General features: G+C 42.9%; 2 protein-coding genes across 2 annotated transcripts in view; one reads left to right on the top strand and one right to left on the bottom strand.

Moving 5' to 3' along the window:
- Positions 1-5651, top strand: part of skila (SKI-like proto-oncogene a) — a 31875-nt gene extending 26224 nt beyond the window's left edge. The window contains exons 4-7 of the mRNA XM_080034830.1: positions 435-577; positions 2790-3163; positions 3712-3942; positions 4342-5651. Coding sequence (XP_079890956.1) covers positions 435-577; positions 2790-3163; positions 3712-3942; positions 4342-4608 — 1015 coding nt within the window. The 3' untranslated portion in view covers positions 4609-5651. The remainder of the gene's footprint in view (positions 1-434; positions 578-2789; positions 3164-3711; positions 3943-4341) is intronic.
- An 8-nt stretch (positions 5652-5659) lies between these two features.
- The window catches only part of gpr160 (G protein-coupled receptor 160), a 15806-nt gene continuing 9619 nt past the window's right edge, over positions 5660-11846 (bottom strand). Inside the window, exon 3 of the mRNA XM_080034834.1 lies at positions 5660-10671. Coding sequence (XP_079890960.1) covers positions 9715-10608 — 894 coding nt within the window. The 5' untranslated portion in view covers positions 10609-10671 and the 3' untranslated portion in view covers positions 5660-9714. The remainder of the gene's footprint in view (positions 10672-11846) is intronic.

Below are 11846 nucleotides of genomic sequence, written 5' to 3'. Positions count from 1 at the left end.
ACGCGATAAGAAATATCCATAATTCCCCCCCCCCCCCCCCCCACACTGTGTTTCTTCAGATGGTGCAGCCAGCAAATGACTGTTGTTCTATTACTCTCATTCAGCTGTGTTTTTTTTATTGTGGTAGAGGTGAAAGGGCCCTGTGAGTTATTGCAGATGTATTCGTAGCTTTATGTATATCAGTGTCAAAGTCCATAACTCGTAACGTTTTACGATCTTCACTGCAAAGGCGGATGTGTGTGAAAGGTGAATTTGTTCTCATTGTGAGTAGAATTACAAGAAGAAAGACAAAACAGAAACAAAAACAAATTACTATCTTGTATCGTCAGTATTTTTGTTTAAGGGATAACATTAGAGAATAGGTATCTACCTATAAAGTCAATGCAGTGCCCTTTTTAAATGTTTTTTTTTCCTCTCTTGATTTTCTCCCTTAGCTACTACCTGTACACATACGATAAGATGGTGGCTCCCAACGTGTCTCTGCAGAGGGAGGCTGAGTTGAGCCCGGAGATGTTCGGTGCGCTGCTCAAACAACACTACAGCCGCAGACTGCTGGGCCACGACGAGCCGCCCATGGGTCAGTAATGATACACACATTAATACACACACACACACAGCTGACATGCATTGACCTGCCAAACAACACGCAGACAGGCAATTATTGAATATGCACACATGATGATAAACCGCTTTACCACACCAATCCAGGAATTGGATTTTTGGATTATAAAGCCATTCATCATCTTTTGGATCTTTTGTTGCGAAAGGAAACGCAAGCAAGCAAATCATTATTATAACGGCACATTCCATTCCCGGGGAGAAGGGATGTTTTTTGGAGTATTTCAGGAGCTATGATGAATAAATCTAAAGGCCTTTACTAAACTAAACTTTATATTTGACAGTTTGAACAGCCAGAAAGCCTAAAGAGTAAAGTGAAATGTGATACAATGTTGATGTCAACTTTCCTAGATACAAAGTTCCCAAGATGTTCTGAAAATTGTTAAACCCTTCGGATCATTTTCAAATGTGGCGCGTCCCGAGTCTAATAATACTGAAAGAGAATAAGACACCTTTCCTATTTGACCTTCTTGTAAAAACTGCAAAAACTACATTTAAAAAAAAGTAAATAAATAAAAAACTTACCTCAAGCCTTTTCTGGTTAAGACGCTTAGAGAAAAGGTTGAGTTAAGGTTAAATGCTAATATTTACAGAATAATCTCATGGAAACTGCTTGTACATTACAGACGCACAAACACGGCTGACACATGCCTACTATAAATACATGACGCACATACGGCAAGTGTAAGACAGGCAGATCTTGTTCATGTAATACACTCAAAGAGGAGACACGTGTTTAGTTAAAACGTATACAACCTACAGTAAACTACCATCCAACACACAGACACACACACACAGCCATGCATACACACGTAAAATCGTAGCCTGCAGCAATGCACATAATCATGCGTTGACCTTCACATAAAGACTCTGGGGGAACCTCACTGTTGATGAACAGGATGGTTGGAAATGGCAGTGACCTCGCCTCTGCACCGCGTGTGTTTTATGTGCACATTAAAGTGTGTACATTAAGCCTGCTTTAATAAGATGTGTGTGTGACTGTGTAGTGTATGTATATAATTAATATATGTAGAGGGGGTGGCGGTGAATCAGAGGAATGTTTCCGTCTGCCATTATTACGCTCCGTCTGACTGCCGGGCGGGCTTTCTCTCTGATATCTCTCAGGCGCTCCGCTCCGCTTTTCTCTTCTCCCACCAATCTGTCTCTCCTCCCTCCCTCCCTCCATCCTCCCACACTTCCTCTTCCATCCATCCATCCATCCATCCATCCATCCATGCCATGTCTTTCTTCTCTGGCTCCCTCACAGTCTGCTGTCACTCCCTCTCCCTCCTTTTGAATTTTTTTTTCTCTTTTCATTGAAAGCTTCACTCTCTTCCAGTCTGCCTTCTTTATGCCTTTCACTTTTTATGTTGTGTCTTTCTCTCTTTACCCTCTTGCTTACTTCCTTTCAGTCCACCCCCTCAAAGGACCCACTCCGGTTATTTTTGTGCTTCTACTAGTGTGTGTGTGAGTGTGTGCGTGTGCGTGTTGTACAGAGCATCTGTGTGTGTGTGCACGCACATGAGACAGCCAGTAAATGATTGTCCTCCTATGCTGTGCCAGACATGCAGTGCACAGAGCATGTTGTTTCCTGTCACACACACACACACACTATGAGCGCACCAGGCCTTTACACAACCCCCTGCTCTCATGCACCCCTCTATCAGTCTTTCTTCTTCTTCTCTTTCTGTCCGTGGGCTCATGTCTTGTCATTACAAACCTACACACATGCTCCACTGCAGCACCATCGCACATGTGACACTGTGACACTGTCTGTTTGATCTTTTTTCAAATGATGTGTACACCTTTTTTTCAAAGGCCACTATGGTGAGGGAACATGCTAGAGTCTGCAGCGTGACTCCCCCCCCACCCTCCCACCCACACACACACACACACATGGCCCTTTACTCCTCACTGCTCTGTCCCTCTGCGTCTAAGCGAAGAGAGAATTGGTGGTTGAATGTTTGGTTGCTCGGCTGTTGCAGTGCTGTGTGCTTGTAGCTGTGAGCTACTGTGAGGTTGTGCGAGGGTGTTACTAAGCGTAGGCGGGAGTGTTAACCATCACGGCTCGCACTTCCTGTCTCTCAACCACCTCCCAGAATGAATTTATTTCTAGTTTTCCATTGTCTAAAAAGTCCCATCCTTGTCCCTCCCTCCCTCTCTCTCCTCAGACCTCCACGCGTCTCCTCCCCTCGCTGCTGCTGGCGCCGACGAGGCCAAATCCCAACGTGCCGCTGCCCTCCCAACCGGCGAGCGGGAATGCCAAACCCAGGCTGTTTCCATGGAGACAAGCAGCCGGAGCAGCAAGAAAGCCACACACAACCCCACCCACACCTCTCCTCCTCCTCCCCCCGCTGCTTCGTCGTCGTTGTTGTTGTCCCCGGTAACGGAAGAAGCAGCTAAGGACATGAGCGGCGGTGCTGTGGTGGTGGTGGGGGGGGTGGAGGACGACAAGGACAGGATCGTGGTGGAGATCATGCAGATGTACAGCAAGCAGCAGGAGAAGCTCAACTCCACCCTGCACAAGCAACTGCAGCTTGAAATGGTGAGCTAGTGGCGGGAAAGAACAGAACAGCCCCCAAGATGAATGAGACCTGAAACTGTCCACGCCCAATTAAAAGTGTCCTTGATGTAGATGTGGAGGTGGTGTTCACTTTCCTCCAAAAAAGTTAAATGTACACAAAACTTTTCTAATGTGGGTTGTCCTTTTTATTTATTATTTATTTATTTATTTATTTATTTATTTATTTATTTATTTATTTATTTATTTATTCATTCATTCATTCATTCATTCATTCATTCATTCATTCATTCATTCATTCCATTTTCTTTATTTTGGCCTTTGACTACATTTATCAACCCACTAAAAGTAAAAGTAAATTTAAGGTCAAAAGGTCACATGCAAAGTTTTTGGTTCTGTATAGTTTTTAGCCTTGCAGAAGCAGTATGGGCTGCATCCGAGTCCCTTGTGGCTTCAAACATCTGACCCCCCTGTGGAAGGGCTGAAACGTAAAGCACATTTCTCTCTCGATATTACTGTATTAACTCTCTCTCTCTCTCTCTCTCTCTCTCTCTCTCTCTGTGTGTCTGCAGGAGTTGGAGGCGTTGCGTGGGGGCGAGGCGGCGCGGCTCCGTGAACTGAGCGAGGAGCAGCGGGAGCTCCGTAACGAGCTGGAGGCCGTGCACAGTGAACAGGCCCGACAGCTCAGCCACGCGCGGCAGGAACAGCTGGAGCTGGAGACCCGACTGGAGCAGCTCAGACAGCAAGCCTGCGCCTGTGAGCCGGGGGCCCAGCGCCAGCAAGAGGCGCACTACACCACACAGGTATGGACTCACAGAGGGGAACACAAGGCACCGACTTTGGTTCTAGTGACGTACACGATATGCACATTGGCCTGCGTCACTTAACCTACAAATGACCATTAATGTTAAAAGAAAGGATATTGACAATCTGCACTAAAACTCAGCACATTCAGGAGGATATGAACGTTATTGTTTTACTACAACAACAAAAAACTCTACAGCGGAGATATGGATATTTTCCGAATTGTTGGCAGTCCAAAATTGAAATTTGCTATTCAAATTCAATTCATTGCACAGCCCTAGTTTCAACAAAAGGGCTCTGAATCATTGGTTTTCGTCACTGAATCTTTTCATGACAGCCTGTTGTTAGATGTGATAATGCGTTCTGACTAAAACATCTCCTTATTCCCTTTGTGTCAGTTGTCAGAGTTGCGTCAGCGTCTGGAGCAGGCGGAGGCCGACCGTCTGGAGCTGCAGGAGGAGCTGCGCAGGGAGAGAGACGCCCGGGAGAAGCTGGAGAGAACCATCGCCCTCCTCCGGCAGCAGATGGCCCAGTCTGGCCCAGTGGGAGGCAGCAGCAGCAGCATGAGCCCCTCTCCCCCCCCTACCCCCAGCACCGGACCCCTCAACTCCCACTCCCCAACCTCCTCCTCCTTCTCTGAGGCCCCAGCGAACGGCCAAAAGTAACTGCAGGCTTCTCCCCTCATTCCTGTCCCGCCAAACTCTACAGACACAAACAAAAACCAGCCCCAAAAGCAAAAAAAAAAGGAAGCTTTCAACTCCTTGGGGCTGTTTTTTTTTTTTTTTAATTGTGCGAGTTGAGATCCCTCTCCACCCCCCCTTTTTATTTCAGCGTAGGACTGACTCTTTGTTTTAGTAATTTAACATCACTTAAAAAGAAAATGTATGTTGTGTTTTTTTTTTTTATTATTCTTTCTTTTGCTCCCCTCTCCTCTCTTTAAAAACAGTATTTAAAGATTTTTTTTTCCCGGGCATGTATGTTTTGATTTAATTTATAATTATTACTGAACAAACCGCTGCTTCACAGACAGGAGTTTGGTCAAGTTAGACACCAACTCGACACATCACATTATTATAATTTTTTATAATTTTTTTTCCTTCTCCTTCACGATTGTATCACCCTCCCATTCCATCCCTCGTTGCTCTCTTTTGGATACTGGAGTGAAAAGACTTTGAGATTTCAGACTTGAGAAACACGGACTCAGCTTCTCACGGACGACTCTTCATGATACTACCTGGCACATCAGTCCAGTCACACATGACATCACAACGGCTGCGTATTTCTGTACGTACGGCTCAACGCTACCAGTACCCGGCAAAACTGCAAGGGACATTTCAACAGCAGTTTTGTTTTTGTGGAGCAACATGTGAAAAACATCAAAAATATCTATACGGAGGAGAAAGACCTTTTTACTGTACACAAAAAAAAAAAAAAAAAAAAAAAAAAAAGAAGAGACATGTCGTAAAACCTCATGAAAAATATGCCAATAGTGACGCCGAACACACAAGTGAATGCTTTGAGTGTGACTCCCCTCATGGTAGCTAGCTAGCACACAGTCTTGCCTGGACTCCAGCTGCTCCGCACACAGACTAGTTACCCTCTTTTACTCTGCTGGGCAGCACCTGGACACTGCTGTAGTAGACCAAACAGTCTGTAGGTTGATCCACCAGCAGCAGCCCCTCCCCCCACCCCCCACCCCCCACCCACACACACACACACACACACACACACACACACACACACACCCACCACCACTGCACACTGTTGTTTTCTACCCAGTTTGGTTGGGGCAGGCAGGCACAGGAAACACTGTGCCGTTTCTTTGGACCAGTGTTACTTTCTTGACGCGCTATCCCCCCCACGCCCCAGAATCCCCTGGGAAAGGAATGTGTCTGGTTGAGCTGGTGTGTGTGTGTGTAGCTTTTTCTAAAGAAGGAATAAAAAGGCAGAGTCTCACATGTGCGGTGGCTTGTACTGCGTAACCACCACATAATACATACAATGTCCCCTCTGCATGCTCGCACACACTGGAGTGTGTCGGTGCGAGGCAATCACGCAGAACAATGCCCCTGGCAGCTTTTGATCAAAGCTCCAGTCTGTCCATGTTTTCTGGGCTTCTTTAGAAAAGCATCATTTAACGACATTGTTAGCAGACGGTTTAATCCTCCACTCTTGTTTTGTCCGAGCGTCAATCTACAGTAAGAATGTGGGTCGCAGGTGAAAGCAGTTAGTGCGCGGTTTGGTTTCGGGGCCCTGCTTCGCGTTATTCCGCCCGACTGAACAAACAGCACCGGGGCAGGAAGCGAGGGGTTAGAAGGGGAGCACTCGGGGGGGCACTGGTGCCCTCTGGCTGGGTGGCCCAGACGCCGGAGAGCTTCAGAGGGAGCCCCCTTTTTTGTTTTATGCCGTCAGAATGGGGGCAGCTGTTGTTGTCTAGGGGCCTCTACCCGCCTCTCTAGTGAGACTGTACAGAACCCCCCCCCCCCCCCCCACCACCACCACCACCACCATCTCTCCCACAAAACGACAGTTACTCAATCCCACATACAACACACCTACACGCACACTGGTCCATCCATCTCCAGTGCCAGATCAGCTGGGGGTGTGCAGTGTTTTGTAGAAGCCCAGGAGACTGAGAAGACGTCCAGCCAGAGGAAGAGAGGGACTTTTATTGTGTCAGTTGCCAGGCAAAAGCGCTTTTTATTGCCACTAAGGAGGAGATCCCTGAAAGCGAGAGTGTGTGTGTGTGTAAATAATTGTTTAAAAAGAGAAGGGGATCGGCCTCAGCTAAACTCTGAGCTTCCTTTTTATGCATCTGCTATAAATGCAAATTGATAGACATTCCACTGTGCTCCATCGTGTCCAATGCAGATTTTCTTACACAGCTTCCCTTTACAATAACAGACCTTAAAGAGCGTGCAGAGGACAGCAGTAGTAGTCTGTTGATAGTCATATAACAGCAGGTGCAGGTGTGCAAGCCAGTAAAAATCAATCCCATGCCGCAAATGTACACTCTACAGTTGTTAAACCTTTATTGAAAATGATGAAAGAAAATATTTAACATATTAACTAAAGATTTATATTCACTTTGTAAATACAGTAGTCATTAATATATTAACTGTTCTTATATGAAAAATCTTCAAAAGGTTATATAAATTGGACCAGAACTAAGGCTTCAGATGATTGTTTTTTTTTTTTTTTTTTTTAAAGAGATCTTTGCAGATTTCCGAGCTTGACTTTTGTCGAGTGGATGTTTGGGGATTGAAAAGCATGGTATACTGAGAGTGACGCAGGACAAAGGCAAAATAGGAAAATACTTTGTTACACACTTTCCCTCTTTCTGAACGGATGCAATTGTTTTTTCTTTTTCTTTTTGTGGATTTCATCTTTTCAAACTGTTAAAAGTGTAATGTATTGATATTTCCCCCCCCCCTCCTTGTTAAAGCCCCTCCCCCTGAGATAAATTGAAAACATTTCTTGAAGAAAATGCATTTTGAAAAAAAAAGAAAAGAAAACAACAAAAAAAAATTTTTTTCTCTTTGCATGATTTTGCTGCCCCTCCATGTTTTGTGTCACTGGGCCACTCTATCAATCTGTTCATCGTTTTTAAAAAACTTAAGAAAAGAAAAAGATATTCTTTCTACATGTAACGCACAAACTATTGAGATGGCTCATATGCATGAACATTGAACATGTGCAAGTTTTTTATCATTATTGGTTTAAAAGGTTGGCTAAATATAAAGTCAGATTATGAAGAACATAAATAGTAGCCAAAATTGATTTGAAACTGATGTTTGAGTGTGTGTTTGTGAGAGCGATAGTGTGTGTTTGTGTGTGTGTGTGCCTCCCACAGCAGCTTTGAAAAGGGAAAAAGAAAAACTTGCTCATGTAGCTCCTGGTGTGTGTTTTCTGATTCTGATCTTATATTCTCGTCTGGGTGTGTGAACATCAACAAGATAATCAGTATTAATTTTTATTGACTTGATTACCTCTTCAGCAGAACTTTTAAAAAAAATTATTTCAATTCTTCACAATAGCAGATATAGCTGTGACTTTTACTTTACATTTTATACACAAGGGGGCGTTGTTTAGCTAATTGTACGCCATATAATAAGAAAAAAAGGACTTGATGAAAAGGGTGTGAAATCCCTTGTAACACGGTGTGCTGGGCCTTTTTGCATTTTGCAGTGTTATGAGGACTTGGATATGCTTTGTACAGACTATTTACAGGTGTGAAGTTTGGCCCAACGAGGTGAAAGGAGCAGAGTTTATAAACTATGTGGACACATGTATAGAGGATTTAAATACTGAAAAAAACTGTAAAACCTTTGAACTGCAGTTGGGCGTTTCAGCCAGTTATTCGTTGTGTGGGAGACGTAGGAAGTAAGGCTGCGTTGTTGATTGATCACACAGATAGCTGGTTACTAAGAAAAAGGTACACCATGTTTTAATTTACACACATCCTAATATAGATGGAAAAAATATATTCGTGGCTTTATTGCTTAAGAAAACAAAACAATATTTTTTTCTCCTCCCTTCAATGCTGTTCTGAAAATGAAACACAGTGTCTGTGTTTGACCATTGCATATACTAAGTTGCCAATACTACAGTGTGATCAGACTTTTGTTCTTGCATGAATCGAGACACTGTTCTCCTACCTCATGTTGTGATATAAAAATATGTTTTTTAAGCAGAGGACACTGCATCTCTAACTGTTTATCATTGAATATTTACTAGTAAATTACATACCTGTAATTGCTTTTAGCTAATACCTCAGTTGTATCTAGTGTATGTTTTTTTCCTGTTTTTTTTGCCCTTCCCCTGATTTCAGATCTTGTAAATATACGCTGTATAGACAATGAACTTGGATCAAATTCAAGTAAAGTTCTGTAGTGTCAAAACATTGTTGTCTCTTGCCTTTTTCATCTGATTTTCTCCTCATAACTTCGGTTTGACCGTAGCTGCTGATATGGATCTAAATGGAATCATACAGCTGGTCATTTAAAGTCGACCACACAGTGTGAACACACTTTAAAAAACATTTATATTAAACTATGTATATGTCTGAATATTGAACTATTGGTCAATTAATCAATTAGCTAATCCACAGAATATCAATTTGCAACCAATGTAATATTCAATTGCAGTTTTTTTAAGGACAAATGCATCACATTTTAGTTTTTCTTCGGCTTAGAGGACTCGTCTCAGCAAGATTTAGAAAATATGTTACAATTAATCAACAGAGGATTTTGGCAGATTAAAGATCATCAAAATGCTTAAAATGTAGCCCTGAATATTTGTAAAAGAAAATATTCTGACTTGTAATGGTCCTTTTAGAGAAATCTATAGTGAACCTCCGTGCATTGTTTGGCTTTTCAAGGCTTCCGTACCTGCTCAAACAAAAGTGATTTTGAGATCAAGTGTTCTGCATAATCTCTGACTCCACTTTTAATTAATGCATTAAATAGTTATATACATTTCAATCCCAAACCACACATATCGACCTCATGATGGCAGAAAAAATACATATATAATAGAGATACATCTTTTGGGAACAATGAACGTCTGAACCAATGTTTCATCCAGTTGACTAGTTTTGGTCTGGGGGGGGCATTCCTAAACTCATGCTACTTGTATCAAGTTGTATGGCTAAAACAAGCACAAGTTTTCTCTTGAAATGCACATTATTTTCTTCATATATACCACATTCATCTCTCTGAAGTTAATTCCACCCCTCTTCCAACACACGTCCTGTGTGTATTCGCTCGCAGTCATGTCCTGTCCTCTGCAGCCGAGCTAAATTTAAACCTCCACTCACAGAAGCTGTCGGCAGGAACGAGAGCCAAGCCTTGCGCTAGCTGTGAGGCCGGACAGGCGGCACATAAAAGCACTGCTATCAGAAGGCTGTTGATAAAGCATAACCAGGCCACATTCAGACCCAGGTACGCAGGGATTCCCACCGGTAACAGCAGGAGCACGGCCAGGAAACAAAGGAACAGAACCCACGTGTTCAGGAATATACACACGGCTTGGTGAACCACGTTTCGTTCGGAGTGATTTCTGCTGCTCAGGTCTGTAATTTGCTCTCTCACGAACCATGTTCTGTACCCAGTATGCAACGCTGCACAGCCCAGAGCCAGGAGCAGAAACATGGCCGCCTGCTGGATCTGAGCGGTGGGGAAGAAGACCCAGCACCATACAATCTGGTCGTAAGTCAAATCCTCCAAGACGGGAGTGAAGTCAGACAGCAGGAAGAGGTAGAGAGCTGTGAGGTACCACAAGAATCCACTCACACATGAATAGACCATCCATCTTGCCCTGGCCTTAGTGGGCTGTAACCTCCGAGTGAGGGTGAAGAAGTGGTCCAAACCAGCCAAGACTACGACAGGCCACTGCAGAAAACTGTAGATTTGTCCTAGGATTTGAACCATCAGGCATAGGTGGTACCGGGTCAGCTTCAAGCCCAGGAAGTAGACCAGACCGTCTTTGTGGAGGTGGAGGGCGGTGAAGGGGAGGGTCAAGGTGGTGTCAACCACGGCAAGGGAAATGCTGAAGACACCAAGGAAGCTTTGGCAGACGTGGTTCCTCTGGAGAAACACCAGCCACCAGTTGAGCAGACATTTCCCTCCCAGACCCAGCAGGATGGAGGGGATGGAGATATTCATGCTGAGAAGTCCGCGTGAGATTTTAAGTTCACCGGGTACCGAGCGCCATGATGGAGACGGCTGCTGCAAGAGGAGAAAAAAACAGCATTTCTAAAGTTAAAGCTTTCTCTGTAACATGAAATAGTTATGACTAAAGAAGCAATTATCAAAGCAGGAGCGAGCTGTAAACAAAATATTGACCTTTTAAGAGGATGTAAGGTTAGGGAGATGAGTGAAAGAGAGACTGCAGTATGCATCCGGTAATGCATTTACATGTGACTATGTAAGATTAATAATGGCATTATGTTGATGGTGAAGCAAAGTCAACTCAGATTCAGTACCTTTTCGGGAAACTCAAGATGTTCCGGTTGGCCTACCCTAAATCGTTTCGTCTATAATAAGTATATAAAAATAGCAATGTTTTCACTGATTGTCTCATTTGCTGTTACAGGTCATTTATGATCATCAGAGGAATAATTAGACATAAACATTTAAAAGTTCCTCCATTTAACAGATCACACAAAAACATAATTAGTTATAATTCATTCAGAGTTGAAGACTTTTAAAGTCATCAGGAACGTTAAAATGTGGTTTGTTGACATTAAGATGCTGGGAACATTAACAAACAACCCGACTGTATTCAGATTTGAACACAGGATGTTAACTCTGATGTGAAGATAGGTGACATCCTTTTCTTCTCTCCAAATGATCTCCGTCCACTTTAAACCGATGAGAAGAACCCAGAAACACAAAAAAACAACCCAATCTGTTAATTATAAATCCCAAGAAAATATGTTTCCAGGGTGTTGGGAATTCATAAGGGGTAGATTTGGTCAAAGTCAAGAATATTATTAATTTCAAGGAAATTATAATATTAAGAAAAATTGTTAATTAATGATCAATTAAATTAGTCAAGCTAATCAAATTACTTATTAATACCTACGGAGCACCACCCTTTGAAAAAGGGAACTTTGAATCAAATCAGAAAAACAGTCTCATAATGTTAAAGGGATTTATCTTGAGAATGTCAAAGTTGGTTACAATGTACATTTAAGATAATGAAGGAGTGAATATTCGAGCATAGACCTTATTTACCAGCAATTAGTGAAATACAAGACACAAATATCACAGACACTGCTTCTTAAAATCAAAATGTAAGGGTTTATTTACTTAGGTAAGTTGATTAAAACGATACACATAAGTCAATAACCATGAACTAATCTAATTTAAGAAAGCAGACATAGCACAAGCAATAATAA

Source organism: Ammodytes marinus (genome assembly GCF_949987685.1).
Source record: "Ammodytes marinus genome assembly, chromosome: 9".
NCBI classification, from domain to species: domain Eukaryota; kingdom Metazoa; phylum Chordata; class Actinopteri; order Uranoscopiformes; family Ammodytidae; genus Ammodytes; species Ammodytes marinus.
This window is presented reverse-complemented; position numbering and strand designations above follow the sequence as displayed.